General features: G+C 53.6%; 1 protein-coding gene across 14 annotated transcripts in view; it reads right to left on the reverse strand.

The window, feature by feature from the left end:
- LOC117070385 (casein kinase I) overlaps positions 1 to 23,992 on the reverse strand; it is a 47,540-nt gene extending 23,548 nt beyond the window's left edge. For 8 of the 14 annotated variants that reach the window (XM_033189510.1, XM_033189500.1, XM_033189471.1 and 5 more), the window contains exons 1-2: positions 3,726 to 4,037; positions 639 to 726 (exon numbers count right to left, since the gene is read on the reverse strand). In XM_033189510.1, coding sequence (XP_033045401.1) covers positions 639 to 714 — 76 coding nt within the window. In that variant the 5' untranslated portion in view covers positions 715 to 726; positions 3,726 to 4,037. Of the gene's footprint in view, positions 1 to 638; positions 727 to 887; positions 2,155 to 3,228; positions 3,576 to 3,725; positions 4,038 to 16,020; positions 16,041 to 23,932 lie in introns of those variants that run through there. The other 6 variants (XM_033189436.1, XM_033189490.1, XM_033189444.1 and 3 more) reach the window with 5 other exon arrangements.
- Between the last annotated feature and the right edge of the window lie 740 nt (positions 23,993 to 24,732).

The following is a 24,732-nucleotide window of genomic DNA, read 5'->3' on the forward strand; positions in this document are numbered from 1 at the left end:
TGAAAGGCGCAAGCCTCATTTCTCCCAGGCCAAGGGGAGGACTGAGAGGTCAGTGACTTGTTTAAAATGCAATATCACAGCAAACTCATACTTTCAACAGGGAGCACATCTGGAGAGAAAAAGAGAGAGAACTCCCTAATGAGGAGACCACCTCACCCCGCCCCCGAGGTTACAGGGGAGCCTGCGTCATCCTAAAGCCTGCCAGGGCTGGGTTCCAGGAGACCAGGACATAGAAAGAGGGCCTGGCTAGGGGTCTAGCAGCAACCCAGGTCTCTTTTATCTACCCGTATCCTCCCAGGAAGCAAGGGAAAGGATGTAAACCCCGCCTGGGTTTTCCCACAAAAAGCTGGGGACCCAGCTGACCCGGGACACTGAGGCACAGAGGAACCGCATGACTCCTACAGAAACTGGAGCTAAAAATACCCTCCAGTGCCCAGCTTGGCCTGTGAGAGGAGGAGCCCCCTGGCCTGCCTCCCGACTGACTACTTGCTGCTTCCTTCCTGACCTGGAATGGCCCTGGGGCAAATCATGCCCCTGGAGCCACATTCCAATTTCAGAGCCCCAAATCCTGGAGTCTCTCTTCCTCTTGGTACCACAGGCTGGCCCCAGGGGCTCCAGCTGGAGTCAGGAACACATACCCAAGTAGATATCTCCGAAGGACCCGCTCCCAATCTTCCGTCCCAGGCGGTACTTGTTCCCCACACGCAGCTCCATGGCTCACTCTTGCTGCAGAGGAAGCAGGAACACGAGGGTCAGTGAAGTGGGGAGCCAGGAAAGGGGTCCAGCCCAAGGCCAGGCAGAACCACCAGGAACTCAAAGACCCACCCATATTCTCGAAGACCACATTCTGCAGGTGTCAGGTGGCCCACAGCCTGCACTCCACATACCTGGGGAACAGCTAAGGCAGGCTGAGGTCAGGTTTCAGTATGACCAGAGAGGAAGCGGCCAAGCAAGCATGTCTTTGGGGGATACTCATTCAGGGACCCCTCAATAGAAGCTTCTCAAAGGATCACAACGGGCATCAGCCCTCTTACACCTCTGAAACGACAGGGCCTCTCCACTCCTATCCCCAGGCTCCCACAGCCTGGCCTGGTCTTCCCAAGTACTGCCCCTGCCCAGAGGCCAGACCTCACCGGTGCCCAGCGTGCCTCGCAGGAGAAGGTCATATCCCCTACTGGGGGGAAGGCAGGAAAGAAACACCCCAGACCACCCACCTTCCAGTCGCCTCCCCATCTCTACGTCATGACACCAGGAACCTCACATGGAGGCCCGTAGCCTCTTGGATAACTGTTTGGAGCTGGCGTCCTTCAAGACTAGGAGGGTCTCCCAAGAGGGCCCTCATAGAACAGAGGGCACTGAGCCAGGGTTTTAGCCGCCAGGCCCCGAGGGGTGGCAGGAGGAGTTGTGATGTGAGCAGCTTCTCTCCTTCCTCAGGGCCACCCTAGGAGGGACCCCTCTGCTCTGGCCTGGGGCAAAAGTCTGGACACCCTGTTCCTGGTCAGCAGAGTAGGAAACTGAAGGCCTGGAGGCAGTGCTGCCGTGGGCACAGGGACCAGGGACTGCAGTAAGCAGGGGGAAGGGTGATTACAAGAGAACCAGCATCAAGGACTAGCAAGAGGGAACTCCTTTTGCAGACAGGGTACTCAGGCCCACAGAGGCCACGCCACCTGCCCCACACCACCCTGTAGACGGTAGCAGCCTCGCCTAGGACAGGGCTCCGGCCATCCCACCTGCTGGTCTCCCACACTCACGAACCGGGCAAAACAGAAGACTGCAGAGCAGCTGTGCTGGCAGAGAAAATCAGCCCCTTGCCCGTGCCAAGTGCTGCCCCCAACAACCAGGCCAGCCTGGGAGGGAGATGGATTGCAGGGACAGTGGACAGAGCCCAGGAGAGACAGGCCAACCCCAGCAACCTGGCTCCCCAGGCGCTCACCAGCCCTCCACCAATAACCATGAGGCAGGGACCTCCGCCCGAGCTGGCCAAACTCTGGACTCTCAATCAAGGGCCACTGCCCACATGCTTGGCCTGTCTCAGCTGAGGTGCCACGCTGCCAGGGGAACGCAGTCCACGTTTGCAAGAAACCCACACGCCACACACCCCACGTACACACACGTCCGGCTTCCCGAGTGTGTACACTCCAAGGGAAGAAAGAAAAGCAGGCACGCACAGTGAGCCCTGTTGCGGGGGGCGCGGGGGGTGGGGGGGAGGTGTGCACGCAACCCCCCCACACCCCAGTCCATTTTCCGCCAACACCAATTCAGAGACCACACATGGCAGCCAGGAAACCCGCAGGTTAGGAAAGGAACATAAATATACCCGCATCCTATATTACATAAATACCCACGCCGGGTTATATAAATACCCATGCCCTCTGTCTGGGTGTCTTACATAAATATACTGCACATGACCCCCCAGTCTCTCCCCACTCACCGGCTGTCTGCAGAAAATGGGAGAGGGGAGGGGCAAGGCCTTCAGGACCCCGACTGCTCTGTGCCAGCCACCCAGACCCCCAGTGCCCTCCCCAACACCCCAGGGGTTCAAGGTCTCTGGGGGAGCCTAGACTGTCCCAGCACCAATCCCCAAAAAGCCTCCCAGAGGAGAGCAGAAAGGCTTCATTCAGAAATGGAGAGGCTTTTCCGTTTTGCTGCTTCTCCCATGGGGGAGGGGGGAGATAAACAAAGTGGGGGGGAAAAGTGGATATGAAGGTTCAAGAGTTTCAGCAGGTTAAAAAAATTAGACAAACTACCAACCAGCATGGCACAAGGGCAGTGCTTCTTACTCCCCGACCACCATCACCTACCCCTGAGCCAGGGCCCTTGTCCCCTGGATGATTAAAATAAAAATTGAAGGGACATCATAGAAAGGAAGGCAAAGGAGACCCAAACACAGGCATTGCTTGGAAGCAACTTGAGACACTGTGTCCCCTTCTCCTCTCCCCAAATCCTTCCCCAGGAAGGAGACTATGCCAAGAAGAAAATATGCAAGAAAACTAAGGGGAAAGTTGGGGAGGGGGTTCACCCCATTTCGAGTTTGGGTATTAAGAAGGGCTTGGGAATCCTCTCTCTAACGATACCCAGACACAGTTTTACGTTCCTTAGAGACTTGCAAGACACGAATCTCTCACACACAAAAATGGGAGAATCCGATCCGATAAATAACCCCCACCCCTTTCTTTCTCTCCACAAAGAAAAACAAATCGGTGGCCTGGTGACCACACACATCTTCACCTTAGGACCCCCAAACGCCCGCCATCCAACGAGCGGGAGTAGCCTTGCGGACCCCCAGGTCCGGGCGCCGGGGCCGGGAGAGCAGGGGGCGCCGCCGATTGTCCGATGAAACCTATGCGGGCCCGAATCAACAGTATCCGGCGCCCAGCACCCCAGGCCGCCTCCCTCAGCGTCCCCAAATCACAGCCGGGGTGGCCGCCTGGCCAGCCGGGGCCTCGGAGGGTCCAGCGGGGGGAGGCGGAGGCAGGCCGGCCGGAGGGGGCCTCCCCCGCGAGCCAGCAAAATAACAGGCCCCCTCCTCCTCGTCCCCAGCCGCGCCTTTGTCCTCGCCGGGCCGAGCGGGCGGCGCCCGGGCTGCCCCCCCCACACCCCAGCGCGAACGCGCGTGTGTCCGCCCTCCCCTCCCTCCCTCTCCAGCAAAAACAAAGAGGCTGAGGGAGCCCCGATTCCCCCCAGGTTTGTGCCCCTCGGCGGGCCCACGGCTCCCCAATATTTACCCCTCTGGGAAGGCGCCGGTGCCGGGCCGCTGCTCGGGGGGCTGCCGCGGGCGGGGGCGGCCCGCCGGGGCGGATGCCGGAGGATTCGCGGAGCCGCCCGGCGCGCCAGCCTCTCCTGGCCCAGCCGCCGCCGCCGCCGCCGCCGCCGCCGCCGCCGCCGCGCTCCGCTCGGCCCCGGCCGGGCTCTGGCTCTGGGCTCTCGCCGCCGCCGCCGCCGCCTCCCTCCTCCCGGCCTCCTGCCCGCCCGCCCCCGCCGCCGGCTCGCGCGCTCCCGCACCGCGCGCGCCCGCCGGCTCCCATTGAGCCCCGGGCCCGCCCGCTGATGTCATCCCCGGCCCGCCGCCGCCGCCGCCCCGGAGGATTTAAAGGGCCCGCGCCCTCCGCGCTGGGGGCCGCAGCCGTGACACGCAGTCCCCCAGCCTCAGTGCAGGGGCGCGGGCTTACGCGTGGGGGTAGGGGAGCGCACAGATACTGACACCCTAATGCAGTCCAGGGCACAGGTGGAAAAGACGGGGTGAGGGGACACAGGGAAGAGGGGAAGAGGAGGGCGCGCCAAAAGCGGGGGTGAAGGGATGGGAGGGGAGGGTCTAGACCCAAAGTCTCCTCTCCCCGCCTGCCGGGTTCTGTCTCCTCTCCAGGCAGAGCACTGGGCCCCTGCGAAAACAGGCGCTATTCACGACACTGCAAAAGATGTTAGACTGCTGGGGGCTCAGTCCGCGTCCAGGTTCAGAGTGCCGCGGAGAACACAGGCCACGTTGATTCAGGGCAAGAGATTTGAGGAGACAGCTAGGGATTTCGACACAAGGCCCAGAAAGGTAGCCTGGGCTCATACATTCTCCTCCCGTGGAAAAATCAAGGGCAAAGACCTTTTTTCCTTCTTCTTCTCCTCCCTGCAGCTCACACTGTGATGGGCACAGAGAGGACCCTCAGATCCCAACCTCATTCTCCCCTGTTGAAGGAGGGGTGCCACAGTACCAAAGCACCGACCCCTGAGTCAGGGCTCCGAGTGGTGCACGTTTAGCCAAGTCACCTCCCAGCTCTGAGCTTGGGTTTCCTTAAACAGCAAATGGGAGGAAGTACCCTGTCCTCCCCAGGTCACAGGGAGAATTAATAAAAGCTTCTGGCATCCAGAGCCGCCGATGAAAGGTTGCAGAACAAAGTCATTAAAGCGATGATATTTACACTGTGCCATGCAAAGCTTCCAATTATGACACACCTATATTCACACAGTTGTGACTGTGGACACGCAAAATGCCTGAGGCCCTGCGTCCAATCCCGGAAGCACAGTTCCTGGGAGGAGTCACTTCTATAATGGCCGTATCTTCCCTCCCCGAGGCTGAGGGACTGAGTCACACACTTGTCCAAACGGGCAGGAATCCCACAGACTAGGTCCTTTCACCGACCAGGAAACTGGCCCAGAGAGGGGAAGGGATGTGCCCAGGACCACAAACCCAAAAGGACAGCTCTGTTCTCCCAGCAATCACCAGGAAACTGGGTCTATCAAGAGCCCATTTCCAAGAGTGAGAAGCCTCCTCCCAGGAGGGCCTGCCTTCAGTGACACCTTTGCTAGAGCAGGGGGTCACCAGCCAGGCAGTGGTGCTTTGCCTGCGTGGTGCTTTCTGTTGTTGTATTGTTAATTAATCCCCAAAGGATTTTTTTTGTTTTTTTTTTTGTTTTTTTTTTTGCTTTTTTTGTTTGTTTTGAGATAGAGTCTCACTCTGTTGCCCAGGCTGGACTGCAGTGGCCCAATCTCGGCTCACTGCAACCTCTCTCCTGGGTTCAAGTGATTCTCCAGCCTCAGCCTCCTTCCTGAGTAGCTGGAATTACAGATGTGCACCACCACACCTGGATACTTTTTGCCCAGGACCACACAGTATTTTTAGTAGAGATGGGGTTTCACCATGTTGGCCAGGCTGGTCTGGAACTCCTGACCTCAAGTGATCCGCCCGCCTCAGCCTCCCAAAGTGCTGGGATTACAGGCGTGAGCCACCACGCTTGGCCAATCCCCAAAGTTTTAAAACTGGAAGATTTCATATTTCAGATCCAGATTCCCTGTTTCTCTTGAGGCATTAGGAGATCCGGTAACTCTGGTCCCAAGTTCTCAGCGGACCTGAGCACCAGCCACCTGCCTTGGTGGGAGTTCCAGGACCACCACTTCCCCCCACCCCCGCTGCCCATTTTGTTTCTTTCCTCACATGAGCCCAGGCAGAGGGGGCCTGGGCACAACTGAGCATGGGTGAAGTCTGCCCCAGTGTCCTCCAGTCCTCACCACCCCTAACCTTCCAACCTGGGCCCTGCTTCCCAAGCCCTCCTCTTCTTCAGCACTTTCTAAGCACCCAGCCCTGGGAGAGGAGGTTATTGGTTATCTCACTTAATCCTCTCAAACAGATTACACTGTATTCTTTCAGAGAAGGAGTCAGGCTCCTCGCAGTGCTTGCCTAAGGGCACAGATCAACCTCTCCTTTAAACTGGGCCTGGCTGGAACAGAACCCCTGCCCCTTCCTAACACAGCCAGACCCCCAGGTGTGACTGCAGCACAATGTCCCAGGTTCCCTCCACCTGTTCACGTTCTCCCCTCTGCATTCAGGACTTGTAACCACACCTCCCACTCCAGCACCACCCCCCCACCCCCTGCCCCAATTAAGATCCTGCTGGGTTCCCTGGGCCAGCCAGGCTGAGGAGCCCGGCTCATCCCCAGGCCTGCTAGAGAGCCTCCCTGCCTTACCATTTGAAGGACCCGCTATTGTCCACTGCCTGAGTTGTGGGCCTAAGTCCCTGTCCTTCCTATCCCTGGAAGACCTGTCTGTGGGCCCTCCCAAAGAGCTTTGCAGCGAAGCTATAAGGGAAGGCAAACCATGACACAAAACCCAGCTGAGGAGAGGAGACTGGTCTAAAGTAAAAAAAATATTACCTGTTCCAGCAGCCCTACAGCCTGATTTCTCTCTCCGACTTGGTTCTCAGTGATTCCTCTCAGATTTAACTCCTAACTTTAAAACCCAAGGGTGGGGCTGGGCACGCCCCTGTAATCCCAGCACTTTCAGAGGCCAAGGCAGGCGATCACCTGAGGCCGGGAGTTCAAGATCAGCCTGGCCAACACGGTGAAACCCCGTTTCTACTAAAAATACAAAAAATTAGCTGGGCTGTAATCCCAGCTACTCGGAAGGCTGAGGCAGGAGAATCGCTTGAACCCAATAGGCAGGGGTTGCAGTGAGCCGAGATCATACCATTGCACTCCAGCTTGGGTGACACAGCAAGACTCCGTCTCAAAAAACAAAACAAAACAAAACAAAAACCAAGGGTGTGGCAAAGTCCCCTAGCCACCTTCTCTGCAAGCCAACAAGAAGATGAAATCAGGATAGAATAGGTGTGGGGTGAATTCCCCGCTCCCAATGGGCCCACCCTGGGTTTCAGCTGCTCTGCATTGGTTCAGGAATAGAGGCTCTCACACCTTTCCAAACTGATTTTTGTCGTTGTTTTTTAGAGGCTCACTCTGTCACCCAGGCTGGAGTGCAGTGGCAGGATCATACCTCGCTGTAGCCTCAAATTCCTGGGCTCAAGCGATCCTCCTGCCTCAGCCTTCCAAGCATCTGGGACTACAGGCATGCATTACCATACCCAGCTACTTCTTTTTTTTTTTTTTTGAGACGGAGTCTCGCTCTGTAGCCCAGGCTGGAGTGCAGTGGCCGGATCTCAGCTCACTGCAAGCTCCGCCTCCCGGGTTTACGCCATTCTCCTGCCTCAGCCTCCCAAGTAGGTGGGACTACAGGCGCCCGCCAACTCGCCCGGCTAGTTTTTTGTATTTTTTTTAGTAGAGACGGGGTTTCGCCGTGTTAGCTAGGTTGGTCTCGATCTCCTGACCTCGCGATCCACCCGTCTCGGCCTCCCAAAGTGCTGGGATTACAGGCTTGAGCCACCGCGCCCGGCCCAGCTACTTCTTAAATTTTTTTTTTTTTTTTTTTTTTTTTTTGAGACGGAGTCTCACTGTCACCCAGGCTGGAGTGCAGTGGCCGGATCTCAGCTCACTGCAAGCTCCGCCTCCCAGGTTTACGCCATTCTCCTGCCTCAGCCTCCGGGTAGCTGGGACTACAGGCGCCCGCCACCACGCCCGGCTAGTTTTTTGTATTTTTTTATGGGGTTTCACCGTGTTAGCCAGGATGGTCTCAATCTCCTGACCTCGTGATCCGCCCATCTCGGCCTCCCAAAGTGCTGGGATTACAGGCTTGAGCCACCGTGCCCGGCCAAATTTTTTTTTTTTTTTTGAGACGGCGTCTCACTCTGTCGCCCGGGCTGGAGTGCAGTGGCCGGATCTCAGCTCACTGCAAGCTCCGCCTCCCGGGTTCACGCCATTCTCCTGCCTCAGCCTCCCAAGTAGCTGGGACTACAGGCGCCCGCCACCTCGCCCGGGTAGTTTTTTTGTATTTTTTAGTAGAGACAGGGTTTCACAATGTTAGCCAGGATGGTCTCGATCTCCTGGCCTCGTGATCCGCCCGTCTTGGCCTCCCAAAGTGCTGGGATTACAGGCTTGAGCCACCGTGCCAGGCCCAAATTTTTTATAGAGATAGGTACTTACTGTGTTGCCCATACTGGTCTCAGACTCCTGGGCTCAAGTGATCCTTCTGCCTCATCCTCCCAAAGTGCCGTGATTACAAGTGTGGGCCACTGTGTTCCCAAACTGATATTTCGTACCTGCTCCCTATTTCAGACCCTTCAGGATCACTTGGCCTGCAGGAACACTGGGCTGGCATCCCAAGGACAGCCCTGGAATTCCCAGATAGTGAAGATATGGCTGCAGATAAACCCAGAAAGATTTCAGTACCTCCCGCAGGAATCTCAGTCTTGACTAAGGACATGTAGATTTACTAACCATCGAGGGCTGGCCTGAAAATGGCCCTCCAGGATCTGTCCTCCACTCCCCGCACCTGGCTCTCCTGACCTCAGCTCCCATAAGTTTTCTTCTTGCTCACAGCCATGTAACCTCACTGGCCTCCCTCGGAATGAGCCTCTGGCCTCAGGGCCTTAGCGGGCGCTGTTTCCACTGCCTGGTGCGCTCTTCCCATAGAGCGCCACCCCCCTCACACCTTCCTCAAATCCCCTTCACAGGTAGGCCTTCCTGGTCTCCCAGTTTGTTTGTTTGTTTGTTTGTTTAGAGACAGAGTCTTGCTCTGTCTCCCAGGCTGGAGTGCAGTGGCCCGGTCTCGGCTCACTGCAACCTCCACCTCCCGGGTTCAAGCAATTCTCCTGTTTCAGCCCCCAGAGTAGCTGGGATTACAGGCGCCCACCACCATACTTGGCTAATTTTCATATTTTTAGTAGAGATGGAGGTGTCACCATGTTAGCCAGGCTGGTCTTGAACTCCTGACCTCAGGCAATCCATCCGCCTCAGCCTCCCAAAAAGCTGGGATTACAGGTGTGAGCCACCACGTCTGGGCCCAATCTCCCAATTTAAAATCCTGGCGCTGGGCCACAGGCTGTGCCTCACGCCTGTAATCCCAGCACTTTGAGAGGTAAAGGCAGGCGTTGCTTGAGCCCAGGAGTTCAAGACCAGCCTGGACAACATCGCGAAATGCTATCTCTACAAAAAATACAAAAATTAGCTGAGCGTGGTGGCTGGGTGGGTGGTGCATGCCTGTAGTCTTAGCTACTTGGGAGGTTGAGGTGGGAGAATCACCGGAGCCCAAGGAGGTTGAGGCTGCAGTGAGCCTTGATCACAACACTGTACTCCAGCCTGGACAACAGAGTGAGACCCTGTCTCGAAAAAACAAAACAAAACAAAACAAAACAAAACAGTGAGACCATGTCTCAAAAAATAAAAATAAATAAATAATTAAAAAATAATGATAATTGGCCGGGCGTGGTGGCTCACGCCTGTAATCCCAGCACTTTGGGAGGTCAAGGTGGGCAGATCACGAGGTCAGGAGATCAAGACCATGGTGAAACCCCGTCTCTACTAAAAATACAAAAAATTATCCGGGCACAGTGGTGGGCGCCTGTGGTCTCAGCTACTCGGGAGGCTGAGGCGGGAGAATGACGTGAATCTGGGAGGCGGAGCTTGCAGTGAGCCGAGATGGCGCCACTGCACTCCAGCCTGGGTGACAGAACAAGACTCTATCTCAAAAATAATAATAATAATAATAATAAAGGCCAGGCGCAGTGGCTCACACCTGTAATCCCAGCACTTTGGTTAGGAGGCCAAGGCAGGTGGATCACTTGAGGTCAGGAGTTTGGGACCAGCCTGGCCAACATGGTAAAACCCCATCTCTACTAAAATACAAAAATTAGCTGGGCATGGTGATGTGCGCCTGTAATCCCAGCTACTTGGGAGGTTGAGGCAGGAGAATTGCTTCAGCCTGGGAGGAAGAGGTTGCAGTGAGCTGAGATCGTGCCACTGCACTCCCGCCTGGATGACACAGCAAGATTCCTTTTTTTTTTTTTGAGACGGAGTCTCGCTCTGTCACCCAGGCTGGAGTGCAGTGGCCGGATCTCAGCTCACTGCAAGCTCCGCCTCCTGGGTTTACGCCATTCTCCTGCCTCAGCCTCTTGAGTAGCTGGAACTACAGGCACCTGCCACCTTGCCCGGCTAGTTTTTTGTATTTTTTAGTAGAGACAGGGTTTCACCGTGTTAGCCAGAATGGTCTCGATCTCCTGACCTCGTGATTCGCCCGTCTCGGCCTCCCAAAGTGCTGGGATTACAGGCTTGAGCCACTGCGCCCAGCCGCAAGATTCCATTTAAAAAAAAAGTTGGCCAAGCTCGGTGGCTCATGCCTGTAATCCCACCACTTTGGGAGGCCAAGGCAGACAGATCACGAGGTTAGGAGTTCGAGACCAACCTGGACAACATGGAAAACCCCGTCTCTACTAAAAATAAAATTAAAAAAATAATAAAACCCCATCCCCATGGGTCACTGCCTTCCCCTTCTCTGCTATCTGTTTCTTTTTTTTTTTTTTTTTTCTTTTTTGAGATGGAGTTTTGCTCTTGTTGCCCAGGCTAGAGTGCAATGGCGTGATCTCGGCTCACTGCAATCTTGGCTCACTGCAACCTCCGCCTCTCGGGTTCAAGCGATTCTCCTGCCTCAGCCTCCCGAGTAGCTGGGATTACAGGCGTGCGGCACCACGCCCAGCTAATTTTGTATTTTTAATAGAGACAAGGTTTCTCCATGTTGGTCCCACTGATCTTGAACTCCCGACCTCAGGTGATCCACCCACCTTAGCCTCCCAAAGTGCTGGGATTACAGGCGTGAGCTACTGTGCCTAGCCTCTGTGGCCTGTTTCTTTTTCTCCTGGCCTGTATCACTCTCTAACATGCTGTGTAGGGAATTTTTATTTTTTTGTCTGCATTCCTTACTTTGGGGTCTAAGCTGCATAAAGGGAAGGAGTTAATGCTATTTTGGGCACCACTGTGTCACCAATATCTAGGATCTATTCTGGCACATAGGAGATATTTAACAAAGATTTGCTGGATGAGTGAATGAATGGATCGTGAAGAGACAGCCTCCTGATCTCTGACCAACTCCAAGTGCTGTCGCCCACCGCGCGCCAGACTCTTTAGACACATGTGGCCTATACTGACGCGGTCAGCACTCACTCCACCCTCGGGGGCTGGGGCTGGGGCTGGGGCTGGGGGTGGCCTGCCAGTGTCTGTGCCCTTAACTACTCTCCCAGGTTAGTAGAAGAAATAGTTTCTTTTTTTCTTTTGAGATGGAGTTTCACTTTTGTTGCCAGGGCTGGAGTGCAATGGTGTGATCTCAACTTACTACAACCTCCACCTCCCGGGTTCAAGTGATTCTCCTGCCTCAGCCTCCCGAGTAGCTGGAATTACAGGCATGTGCCATCACGTCCAGCTAATTTTGTATTTTTAGTAGAGACTGGGTTTCAGTATGTTTGTCAGGCGGGTCTCGAACTCCAGATCTCAAGTGATCCACCTGCCTCGGCCTCCCAAAGTGCTGGGATTACAGACGTGAGCCACCATGCCCCGCTGTGGACATAATTTCAAGAAAAGTTGGCTGGGCGCGGTGGCTCACGCCTGTAATCCCAGCACTCTGGGAGGCCGAGGCAGGCGGATCACGAAGTCAGGAGATCGAGACCATCCTGGCTAACACGGTGAAACCCTGTCTCTACTAAAGATACAAAAAATTAGCTGGGTGTGGCGGTGGGCACCTGTAGTCCCAGCTACTCGGGAGGCTGAGGCAGGAGAATGTCGTGAACCCAGGAGGCAGAGCTTGCAGTGAGCTGAGATTGTGCCACTGCACTCCAGCCTGGGTGATGGAGCGAGACTCCATCTCAAAAAAAAAAAAAGAAAAGTCCTGGGTGTCCCCCATCCCCCATCAGGCTCCTGCCCCTGAACCCATCCACTACAGAAGGAACTGTGGATTCTAGTTGGGAGAGCTACAAGCTTCATTTATTCCACTCTACTGTTTTTTTCATTTTTTGTTTGTTTCTTTGTTTTTTAGAGACAGGGTCTTCCTCTCTCACCAAGGCTGGAATTTAGTGGCATGATCATAGCTCACTGCAGCCTCGAAATCCTGGACTCAGGCGATCCTCCCACCTTAGCCTCCTGAGTAGCTGGGACTATAGGCGTACACCACCATCACAGGCTAATTTTGTTTGTTGTTTTATAGAGACAGAGTTTCTTTCTTTTTTTTTTTTTTTTGAGGCGGAGTCTTGCTGTGTCGCTCAGGCTGGAGTGCAGTGGCCGGTTCTCAGCTCACTGCAAGCTCCACCTCCCAGGTTCACGCCATTCTCCTGCCTCAACCTCCCGAGTAACTGGGACTACAGGCGCCCGCCACCTCACCCAGCTAGTTTTTTGTATTTTTTTTAGTAGAGACGGGGTTTCATCGGGTTAGCCAGGATGGTCTCGATCTCTTGATCTCGTGATCCACCCGTCTCGGCCTCCCAAAGTGCTGGGATTACAGGCTTGAGCCACTGCGCCCAGCCCTAGAGACAGAGTTTCTATGTTGCCTAAATGGGGGTCACTATGTTGTCTGGGCTGGTCTCGAACTCCTGCCCTCAAGTGATCCTCCCCCATCAGCCTCCCAAAGTGCTAGGATTAAAGGGGTGAGCCACCACACCTGGCCCCCCTCCACTGTTTTACAGATAGAGAGACTGAGGCCCAATGAGGGAATGAGCCTTGTACCAAGTCCCAGGCAGCATGTGATGGCAGCCCCCCATTGTTAAGAAGCTAGCTTCAAACAGTATTCTGTGACGCACGGTGGTTCACACCTGTAATCCCAGCACTTTAGGAGGCTGAGGCAGACAGATCACCTGAGGTCAGGAGTTCGCGACCAGCCTGGCCAACAAAGAGAAACCCTGTCTCTACTGAAAATACAAAAATTAGCTGAGCATGGTGGCATGCGCCTGTCATCCCAGCTACTCGGGAGGCTGAGGCAGGAGAATCACTTGAACCTGGGAGATGGAGGTTACGGTGAGCCAAGATCCCGCCATTGCACTGCAACCTGGGCGACAGAGCAAGACTCTGTCTCAAAAAAAAAAGAAAAAAAGGAAAAAAAAGAAGCTAACTTCAAATAGTATTCTGCGGCTAGGCACGGTGGGTGACTCATGCCTGTAATCCCAGCACTTTGTGAGGCCAAGCTGGGCGGATTGCCTGAGCTCAGGAGTTCAAGACCAGCCTGGCCAACGTGGTGAAACCCCATCTCTACTAAAAATACAAAACAAAACAAAACAAAAAAACTAGCCTGGCATGGTGGCAGGTGACTATAGTCCCAGCTACTTGGGAGGCAGGAGAATTTCTTAAACCCAGGATGTGGAGGTTGCAGTGAGCTGCGATCCCACCACTGCACTCCAGCGGAGGAGAGTGAGACTCTTCTGTCTGCAAAACAAAAAAACAGATAGTATTCTGCCACTTTGTAACAGTGTGACACTAAGCAAGTTCCTGAAACTCTGAGTCTCATATGTAAAATGAGGATAATATAAATCACAGAAACAATGTAGCCCAGAAGCAGTCCTGAATAAGAGGGAGATACTTGTATTACAATGTTGCCATTCTTAGAAGTGGAGCAGAGTCCAATGCAGGGCTCCTGACTTGGGCTCCTCTGGACACCTGAGCCCTGCAGGCTGTATCCCCCGGCTCTCCTTTTGTCACCCTTCCTCCGGAGGGGCCAGTGCCAGCCCCTTCTAAGGTGGGAGTGAGTTGGAGATATGGAAACCTAGTTGGGTCCAGGGGAGCTGCTAGCCTTGCTCATCTTGGTCTTGGCTCTTGAAGGCCCCCTGTGGGAAGCTTCTCAGGGTCCTCGCCTTCTCAGGCCCTGCTCATGGAGGGCCCATGGCCCACAGGCTCCAGAAGTCCCCCCGCCCCCAACCCTGCCAGCCTGAAGATGCTGACCTGGGGCACTCTCCTCTCCTCACCCAGCTAGGCCTTGGCTCTTCGTCCTCAGACCCTTCCATGATGTCCCACCCACCCCTGACTATTCCCAGGACACAGCTTTGGCCCCAGGCTCTCTTTTCAGGCATTTCTCCCAGAGAACTTCAGCACTGGGCCGTGCCCGGTCAGGTCACTCCTGCTAGGGCTTCCTCCCTCCTCCTCCATCTTCAGCGGAGAGGCAGCAGGGCAGGGTAGCAAGGCCTGGGTTTGGTCCCTGGTCAGTAGGAATTTTAGCGCGACCTTGGAGAATCCACAGCTCCTCTCTGAGGGGCTGGACAAAGTGAGCTCTAAAGCTCTCAGTCTCCCCAGCTGAAGCTAAGGGCAGGGCTGGATGGGCACGGCCCCTACACTCCACATCCCAGGCACAAAGGTGAGACAGACCCTGAGGTGACAAATCTGGGCTCAGTGGGAAACGGCTCTCCCTGCACCCCTTATCCCCATATTCAAAACCTGAGCAGCTCCCATGAGCCCTACCTCCCAACTGGATTCTGAACCCAGCCACTCTCACCACGTGTGTCTTCCACTTGGATACTACATGGCCTGTTAACCACTGAGATCTGACCTTGGCTACTGAAAATACACCAGTGGCTCCTTCTTCCCTTAGCATGAAATTCACATTCTTTCCCAGGCCTGCTATGATCTAGTCCCTGCCTGCCTCAGACCCATTTCAAACCTCACTCTCCCTCCCTCACTGTCTGTCATCTCACCATGCCTCAGGGCCTTTGCCTGGCTGTTCCTCTGCCTACAATGATCTCCCCCAATCCTCCATGACTGCCTCCTACTCAAGGCTCAGATCACAACTCGAAAGTCACCTGTGCACAGAAGCCCTCCTTTATCTGTCTTCAGTGGGCTTTCTTCCCCTCTGTCCTTCCTGTACTGGGGATACCCTGCTTTTTTTTTTTTTTTTTTTTTTTTTGATATGGTGTCTCAGTCTGCCGCCAGGCTGGAGCGCAGTGGCGCGATCTTGGCTCACTGCAACCTCCGCCTCCCGGGTTCAAGCGATTCTCCTGCCTCAGCCTCCTGAGTAGCTGGGATTATAGGCGCCCACCACCACCACGCCCGGCTAATGTCTGTATTTTTAGTGGAGACGGGGTTTCACCATATTGGTCAGGCTGGTCTCAATCTCCTGACCTCGTGATCCGCCTGCCTCAGCCTCCCAAAGTGCTGGGATTACAGGTGTGAGCCACCGCACCCGGCCAGCTGCTTTATCTTCTTCATGGTACGTATGACTGGCTTGTTTATTAACTTGTTTATTTTTAATGTTCTTAGAGTCTCTCCAAGACAAAGAAATCTCTCATAGGTGCTCCTGTGGGTACCCCACTGGTCATGGGTGCCCCGTAAATACTTGTGCAATGGTGATGTTGTGTGTGATCTCGGGGATGAAGGCAGAGCCTAACACTTTCCATCCTGAGCCAGACGGTCCCTAACAGCCCTCTGCCTAACACTTTCCATCCTGAGCCAGATGGTCCCTAACAGCCCTCCCTCAGGGCCACCTCACCCCACCCACCACTTCTCATGGTGGCTGCCTGTCCTCCTGCTCCACTCAGCATTCCCTGTGCTGCTGTAACTCCCAGAGGAGCCAGGAGTGCCTGTCACATGTCCCCAGGAGCAGGGAGCACTACACGAATCCTTGGCACCCCCAAAGGGCCACCCGTGCCCGGCCTCCAGCTCACCCCTGCCTGCTTCCCTCCTCCAGCTTGGCCTGTCACCCCCGGCCCTATGGGCTCCTCTGACCCCTCTGCTCAGCACAACATCCCTTGTTTGTGCTGCAGTCAACCAGCGCCCAAACCTGCTCCTTCTGTCCTCTGAGAAGCCAGGGCTTCCCGTTCCCAGGTCACACAACCACTCATTAGCTGGGTTCCAGGAATGAGGATGATTGCTGCAACTAATAATCCCGATGCCCACAGCAGCGCTCCTCACTCGGCATAGTTGGTGCGACGCATCATCCTGCCACATCACATGTTCACCCACAAGCATTTCCCGATGCCAGCTCCTTGTAGGGCCTCAGAGGTCTACGCTGGCCCCAGCTTGCCAGGAGCTGACGATCCGACAGGAGAGGCTGAATAGACACAAGAAAAAAGAGGGACCTACAGTATTGAGAGAATACACTAGACAGTGACTGCCACAGGAAAGTCAGTGTCTGGGGGCAGCAGTGGTACCAATGGCTGGTGAGCAGCCCTCTCCCCTTCGCCCTGGGCATTTTGTGATGTGGGCAGTTGTTATTCTTGTAATTTTATCTGAAGTGCTACACAAATACAGCATTGAGACAAATCTCCGACCCCTCCTTCCCCTGCCATCAGACTGTCCCCCTAAACCCTGTCTATAGAGAAATTCTAGAGTTGACACTGGGGTGGAAGGGAGGAGGCAGGACTTGAAAGTAGGTGGGATGTCAGGCATGGTGGCTCACGCCTGTAATCCCAGCACTTTGGGAGGCTAAGGCATGCAGATCACCTGAGGTCGGGAGTTCGAGACCAGCCTGATCAACATGGAGAAACCCCGTCTCTACTAAAAATACAAAAAATTAGCCAGGCATGGTGGCGGGTGCCTGTAATCCCAGTTACTTGGGAGACTGAGGCTGAAGAATCGCTTGAACCTGGGAGGTGGAGGTTGCAATGAGTCGAGATCACGCCATTGCACTCCAGCCTGAGGTTGCAGTAAGCTGAGATCACACCATTGTACTCCAGCATGGACAACAAGAGAGAAACTCCATCTCAGAAAAAAAAAAAAAAAAAGGTAGATGGGTGCCAGGCGTGATGGCTCACGCCTGTAATCCCAACAATTTGGGAGGCCAAGGCAAGCAGATTGCTTGAGGCCAGGAGTTCAAGTCCAGCCTGGCTAACATGGTGAAACCCTATCTCTACTAAAAATACAGAAAAATTAACCAGGCGTGGTGGTGCATGCCTGTAATCTCAGCTACTTAGGAGGCTGAGGCACAAGAATCACTTGAATCTGGAAGCCTGAGGTTGTAGTGAGCCATGATCACGCCACTGCACTCCAGCCTGGGTGACAGAGTGAGACTCTGGCTCAAAAAAAAAAAAAAGAAAAAAAGAAAATAGGCCAGGCGTGGTGGCTCACGCCTGCAATCCCAGCACTTTGGGAGGCCAAGGCAGCCAGATCATGAGGTCAGGTGATGGAGACCATCCTGGCTAACGTGGTGAGACCCCATCTGTACTAAAAATACAAAAAATTAGCCAGGCGTGGTGGCATGTGCCTGTAGTCCCAGCCACTTGGGAGGCTGAGGCAGGAGAATCACTTGAACCAGGGAGGCAGAGGTTGCAGTGAGCCAAGATTGTGCCACTGCACTCTAGCCTGGGCGACAGAGCAAGACTCAGTCTCAATAAAAAATAAATAAATAAATAAATAAAAGTAGGTGGGATTTGGATGCTGGTTGGCTGGGGAAGGAACAGCCCTGAGCAATAGCTGAATGGTAGGAACCTCAGATATTTGGGGGTGGGAGGGGCCCACTGTGGGGGGACCAGTCAAATGGCACCCAGGCCTCCCTCAGGGGAGAAGGCTGAAGAGGAAGGGAGAGGTAAGAGGATCTCTAATCCTAGGAGTTGACTAGGAGATTTATCCAATGGCTTTGCTCAGAACAGCTTAGAGTTTTGCCCATGGACAGGAAGAGAGAAAAAAACTAGGATTTATTGGATAGACAGCATGCAGGCTCCACACTGGGTACTCAGCACGGAATCTGGTTTCATGCCACAGGAATCTTGTGAGCTGGAGATCACCCCACCCATTTTGCAGGTAGAAACCTGAGGTTCACCAGGAGTTCAAGATCAGTCCAGGCAACAAGGGAGACCCTGTCTCTATTCAAAAAATAAAAAAATTAGCTGGGCATGGTGGCACATGCCTATGGTCCCAGCTACTCAGGAGGCTGAAGAGAGGGGATCGCTTGAGGCCAGGAGATCGAGGCCGCAGTGAGCCAAGATCATGCCACTGCACTACAGCCTGAGCAACAGAATAAGATCCTGTCTCAAAAAAAAAAAAAAGAAAAAAAAAAAAAAAAGGAGGAAACCTGAGGCTCAGAGAGTTTAAGAGAATCTGACCAAATAATGCATAAAAGTTAGGAAGGGCTGGGTGCAGTGGCTCACGACTGTAATCCCAGCACTTTGGGAGGCTGGGGTGGGTGGATCACAAGGTCAGGAGATCAAGACCATCTAGCTAACATGGTGAAACCCTGTCTCTACTAAAAATACAAAAAATTAGCTGGGTGTGGTGGCATGCACCTGTAGTCCCAGCTACTCAGGAGGCTGAGGCAGGAGAATCAGTTGAACCCCGGAGGTGGAGACTGCAGTGAGCCAAAATCGTGCCACTGCACTCCAGCCTGGGTGACAGAGCGAGACTCCATCTAAAAAAAAAAAAAAATTGGCCAGGCACAGTGGCTCATGCCTGTAATCGCAGCACTTTGGGAGGCCAAGGCGGGCAGATTGCCTGAGCTCAGAAGTTCGAGATCAGCCTGGACAACACGGTAAAACCCTGTCTCTACTAAAAAATACAAAAAATTAGCCAGGCGTGGTGGCATGTGCCTGTAGCCCCAGCTACTGGAGAGGCTGAGCCAGGAGAATCACTTGAACCCAGGAGGCAGAGGTTAGTGAGCCAAGATCACATCACTGAACTCTAGCTGCCTGGGTGACAGAGTAAGACTTCGTCTCAAAAAAAAAAAAAAAAAAAAAAATCGCTTAGGAAGGACTTCTGTTTACCTTTCCAGACCTAACTTGGAGCCTCACCCTGCCTTGGGGACTGGGCACCTTCTGCCTTTATCTCCCTCAATGCGTAGTAACTGGGCTCTCCTCTCAGGACACCACAAGTTCAATCACCACTCCAGAAGCACAGGGATTCTGGTGACCATGAAGGTAGCTGACTCCAAAGCAGACGTCTGCACCCCAGTAGGTTCACTAACTAACCCAGCGGGGTGTGAGAAGAAACAAAATCAGAATTTGTATTCTTTAGTTTTTAATCTGAGCCTGCTAAATACTCTACTTCAATGTATGTTTTTTAAAATTTATTTTTTGAGAAGCGTCTTGCTCTGTTGCCCAGGCTAGAGTGCAGTGGCTCTATCTCTGCTCACTGTAACCTCTGCCTCCTAGGTTCAAGAGATTCTCATGCCTCAGCCTCCCCAGTAGCTGGGACTGTAGGCCTGTGCCAACACACCTGGCAATTTTTTTTTTTTTTTTGAGATGGAGTCTGGCTCTGTCTCCCAGGCTGGAGTGCAATGGTGCCATCTCAGCTCACTGCAACCTGTGCCTCCCGGGTTCAAGCAATTCTCCTGCCTCAGCCTCCAGAGCAGCTGGGACTACAGACGCAAGCCACCACGCCCGGCTAATTTTTGTATTTTTAGTAGAGATGGGGTTTTGCCATGTTGGCCAGACTGGTCTCAAAGTCCTGACTTCAGGTGATCCACCCACCTCAGCCTCCCAAAGTGCTGGGATTACAGGCATGAGCCACCGCGCCCGGCCAATTTTTGTATTTTCGGTAGAGATGGGTATTTGCCGTGTAGGCCAGGCTGGTCTCAAACTTCCGGCCTCTAGTGAACGGCCCGCCTCAGCCTCCCAAAGTGCAGGGATTACAGGCACGAGCCACTGCACCTGGCCCCTAATGTATGTTTTATAATGCACTTATGAACATAGCAGAACATATATACCTAGGTTATAAATAGTAAATATACAATTAAATACAAAATGAATGCTCAAAAATATTTTTGTGGGGTTTTTTTGGTCTTTATGTTGTTTCTTTTCATATGTAGTCCTGCTGATCAAAAATATTTTCCCAGATGGGGTGTGCAACCACAGTTTGCATTAGTGTTGGAGACCCCTGGAACGAGTTCTCACTTGAGGGGCAGCACGGGTAAAGACCGCTTCAGGCTGGTGCAGTGGCTCACGCCTGTAATCCCAACACTTTGGGAGGCTGAGGCAGGAGAATCACTTGAGCCCAGGAGTTCGAGATCAGCCTTGGGCAACATAGGGGGACTCTGTCTCTACAAAAATAAAAAAAAATTAGTCAGGCATGGTGGTGCATGCCTATGGCCTCAGCTACTTGGGAGGCTGAGGTGGAAGACTTGCCTGGGCCCAGGAGGTCAAGGTTGCAGTGAGCCATGACCCCGCTGCAGTGAACCATGACTGCGTCACCACACTCCTGCCTGGGCAACAGAGCGAGACCCTGTCTCAAAAAAAGAAAAAAAAAAAAAAAAAGACTCATTTTCAAGAGGCTGGATTCAAATCCTTAATTGGCTACTTTAAGCTCCAGGCTATGTGGTTGGATGAGTTTATAGAACCTTCCTAAGCCTCAGTTTCCTCATCTCAGAAATGGGGGTGGCAATAGCACCCACCTCAGTGGGGATTAAAAGAGTTGCTATGGCCGGGCGCGGTGGCTCATGCCTGTAACCCCAGCACTTTGGGAGGCTGAGACGGCTGGATCACCTGAGGTCAGGATTTCAAGACCAGCCTGGCCAACATGGTGAAACCCCATCTCTACAAAAATACAAAAATTAGCTGGGCATGATGGCAAGTGCCTGTAATCACAGACCATCCTGGCTAACACAATGAATCACAGCTACTTGGGAGGCTGAGGCAGGAGAATCGCTTGAACCCAGGAGGTGGAGGTTCCAATAAGCCGGGATGGTGCCACTGCACTCCAGCCTGGGTGACAAAGTGAAACACTGTCTCTACTAAAATACAAAAAATTAGCCGGGCATGGTGGCGGGCGCCTGTAGTCCCAGCTACTCGGGAGGCTGAGGCAGGAGAATGGCGTGAACCCGGGAGGCAGAGGTTGCAGTGAGCCGAGATTGCGCCACTTCACTCCAGTCTGGGCGACAGAGCGAGACTCTGTCTCAAAACAAACAAAAAAAAAGAAGTATTAGCTATCAGATTTTTGAACAGACATGTGGAGCTGCGACAGTTTCAAAAAGTGTCATTTCCCAGGCCCAAGGCAGTGAATTGCTTCTGGGTCCCGGTGCTATCATTCCAAATGACTAACATGGTGACTATGTAATGAACCACCTCCAATTTTCTGTGAATTGGAAGGTGACTGTCCTAATTCTGTTTTAGAACATCAGAGACCCTTGGATACCCAATTGTTAGGGGAGCCTGCTAACCAGATTCCTGTCCTGGAGTGGCAAGCCAGGCAGAAAGGGATGACCTTGAGGGAGATCACAGACCCTTTCTATAAGATTATCCTAATGCTCAGACACTCCCAACAGGGCTCAGAGCCCTTTTTCTCTCATCCGGTGAGAGCATGTTGTGGGTGCACATTACAAAAAAGCCCAGTTACAGAAGTACAGGAAGCCCTCCAGGGTCTAGAAATGGATGGCTCTGGGAAATGGAGATTTCCCATCCCACTGAGGTGTAGCCACAGATTCCCAGTACCCAGACCCCCTCTGAAGATGGCCAGGGGGTTAAGAAGATGAGGGGCCAGGATCAGGTGCGGAGGCTCACACCTGTAATCCCAGCACCTTGGGAGTCTGAGGCAGGTGGATCACGAGGTCAGGAGATTGAGACCATCCTGGCTAACATGGTGAAATGCCGTCTCTACTAAAAATACAAAAAATTAGCTGGGCCTGGTGGCGGGCACCTGTAGTCCCAGCTACTTGGGAGGCTGAGGCAGGAGAATAGCATGAACCCGGGAAGGCGGAGCTTGCAGTGAGCCGAGAACGCGCCACTGCACTCCGGCCTGGGCAACAGAGCAAGACTCTGTCTTAAAAAAAAAAAAAAAAAGGCCAGGCGCGGTGGCTCAAGCCTGTAATCCCAGCACTTTGGGAGGCCGAGACAGGTGGATCACAAGGTCAGGAGATCGAGACCATCCTGGCTAATACGGTGAAACCCTGTCTCTACTAAAAAATACAAAAAAACTAGCCGGGCGAGGTGGTGGGCGCCTGTAGTCCCAGCTACTTGGGAAGCTGAGGCAGGAGAATGGTGTAAACCCGGGGGGCAGAGTTTGCAGTGAGCTGAGATCCGGCCATTGCACTCCAGCCTGGGCGACAAAGCGAGACTCCGTCTCAAAAAAAAAAAAAAAAAAGAAGAAGAAGAAGAAGATGAGGGGCCAGGGTGGGGGTGTACAGTCAGAGATTGAGAAAGCCTCTCAAAGTGGGAGGAGGGCCTCTTAAGTAGGTAGCTGGGGGTTATTATTCCCATTTCACAGTTGAGGAAACGCACAACCAAAGCACAGAGACTTCGTTTTCTCTAAACGAAGATTAGCCTGGTAGAAGTACAGCTGATGACCCAGCCCTGACATCCTCCTCTCCCCAACTCCCCCATCCAGGCATTTGGTGTAGACACCCCTAGGGGAGTTAGGAGCCCTGGGGGCCAAATCGACTCGGTTACTGTTTCCCCTGTGGAACTTGAACAAATCACCTGTCTTCTGAGCCTCAGTTTCCTCATCTGTACAAGGGGTTGGTTACTATGCCCCACCTCCACCCCCTCCTATTTATCTTCCAGTCCCCTCACTCTGAAGCTCGCCCAGAAGCTCATTCCAAGGGGATGAACCCATCTGGAGGCCTGGAGGTCACTGGCCCTGCCTCAGGGATCCTGTCTGTGTCCGGCCCACACAGAGTGGATATGGACCGACCTAGTGGTTCATGTCCACCTGGCCCAGACTCAGAGATGTCTCCATTCTGGGGGTTTTCCCAAGAGCTCATCCCCGTCCTTCTCTCCCCAGCGCTTCCCATTCTCTGGTCCTTCAGGTGTTTGTGGGGACAGGGCCTACACAATTTAGCTCATTTAATCTTCACAACACCCTGGGAAGGTAGCTCTATGTACTCCCTTTCCAGATGTGGAAACTCATGGTTACAGGGAGCAAAGGTCTTTCTCCAGATCCCAGTGTTGGGGGTGGAGGTCTTGGCCTGTTTTTCTCTGTTACATGTCCCTGTCTCCCTTCATAATCTTCCACGGAGTGTTCAGAATGGTACCCAACCATGGCCAGTCTCTCAAATGTTACATTATGCAGCCATTAAAACAACGATTACACATACATAAATGACTCACAACAACAAGAAAATGCTTATGACACAATATTCAGGAGAAAAGCATGACATAAAAGTTGCAGATACAGTATGATAAAATTATACGAAAATGGTTGTGCATGGAAAAAAGACTGAAGGGAAACGCACCAAAATATCCAGAGTGGTTGTTTGTGTCCTGGTACTATGGATCATTTCTTTCCTACTTTTCTACTTTTCTACATTTGCCAAATAGTCAATCGGCATACAGTTTTACAACAAAGAAAAGCATCAATGAAAATAACAATAATAATAAAAAGAATGATAGGGCCGGATGCGGTGGCTCATGCCTGTAATCACAGCACTTTGAGAGGCCGAGGAGGGCGGATCACCTGAGGTCAGAGTTTCGAGACCAGCCTGGCTAACATGGCGAAACCCTGTCTGTACTAAAAACACACAAAAATTAGCTGGGCGTGGTGGCGCATGCCTGTAATCCCAGCTACTAGGGAGGCTGAGGCAGGAGAATTGCTTGAACCCAGGAGGCAGAGGTTGCAGTGAGCCGAGATAGTGCCAGCAACAGAGTGAGACTCCGTCTCAAAAAAACAAAACAAACAAAGAATAAGAAGAATGATAATAATACATTCGTGGTTGAAATATTTGGAAACCTGCTGCTTCCTCTTCAACTTCCTCTCCTTCAATTCCCTCCAAAGTCTACCTTTTCAGGACAATGTGACTATAACCCAGAGACAAGCGAGGATTTAGGAGAGCAGGCAACATCTCCACAGACCCATGCCCACCTCCTCCTCCTCTCCTTTGACCCGGCTCTCCTCTTCCTCGAGTGAGGACCCCCGCCCCGGGCCCTCCTCCCAGCACCTACCCCCAGCTCCTGCTGGCGCTCACCTGAAGCTTGTTGGCCGGCCTCCTAGATGCGAGGTGCGCACACCTGTGCCTGCAGGTGAGCACTCCGCTGGGGAGTGCGCCGGGAGGAGGGAGCCGGCCGGGGGGGCGGGGGCGTGACGTCACCGGCCCCGCCCCGCGCCGCTTCCCGGCCCCGCCCCGCCCCGCCCCGCCCCGCCCCGGCTTTCCGGCCCCGGGGGTTTTGTGGTTCTCGTTCTTGTGGGGTGAGGCGCTGGGACGCTTCTCCCGGCAAGCACGCCCCACATGGCCTGGGCCCCGGGCATCAGCCGCGCCTGCCTTGGAGGGAGCCTTCTAGTGCGGCCCTCGGGGTTGGGCGGACTGAAAGGGGAAGTCCCACTCTCCCAGATGAGCATCTTTCTGATCTCGCAGATCAGAAAGAGCTGGGATCCCCCACCCCACCTCCACCCCTGGGTTACTTAGAACTCATTGGGGCCTCGGACTTCAGGTTCAGATCACCTGGAGTAAGGGATGACCTCGGAGGGATGAGGAACCTCTCAAATCCCTGTTTCCTTCTCCTCGCAGCCCACGCTCTGTACATCTCTGGCCTGCTCCAACCCCTAAGGGAGAGATGGGCACATGGAGATCAGAGCGTTTGGGTCAAGTTATCTTTGGCTCTGACACCTGTGCTTGGGAAACTGTATCGATCTTCTTTGTATTATCTGAGACTGTTCGTATTTGGCAATTTTTTTTCTTGAAAATATCAGCCTGCTGGTGGTGGCAGAGATAAGGGTCTCCGCTCTGTCGGACAGGTTCCAGCTGCCCAAGAGTCTTAAATTAGCGTT

This window comes from Trachypithecus francoisi, unplaced genomic scaffold (genome assembly GCF_009764315.1).
Source record: "Trachypithecus francoisi isolate TF-2019V2 unplaced genomic scaffold, Tfra_2.0 Contig01580, whole genome shotgun sequence".
NCBI lineage: Eukaryota > Metazoa > Chordata > Mammalia > Primates > Cercopithecidae > Trachypithecus > Trachypithecus francoisi.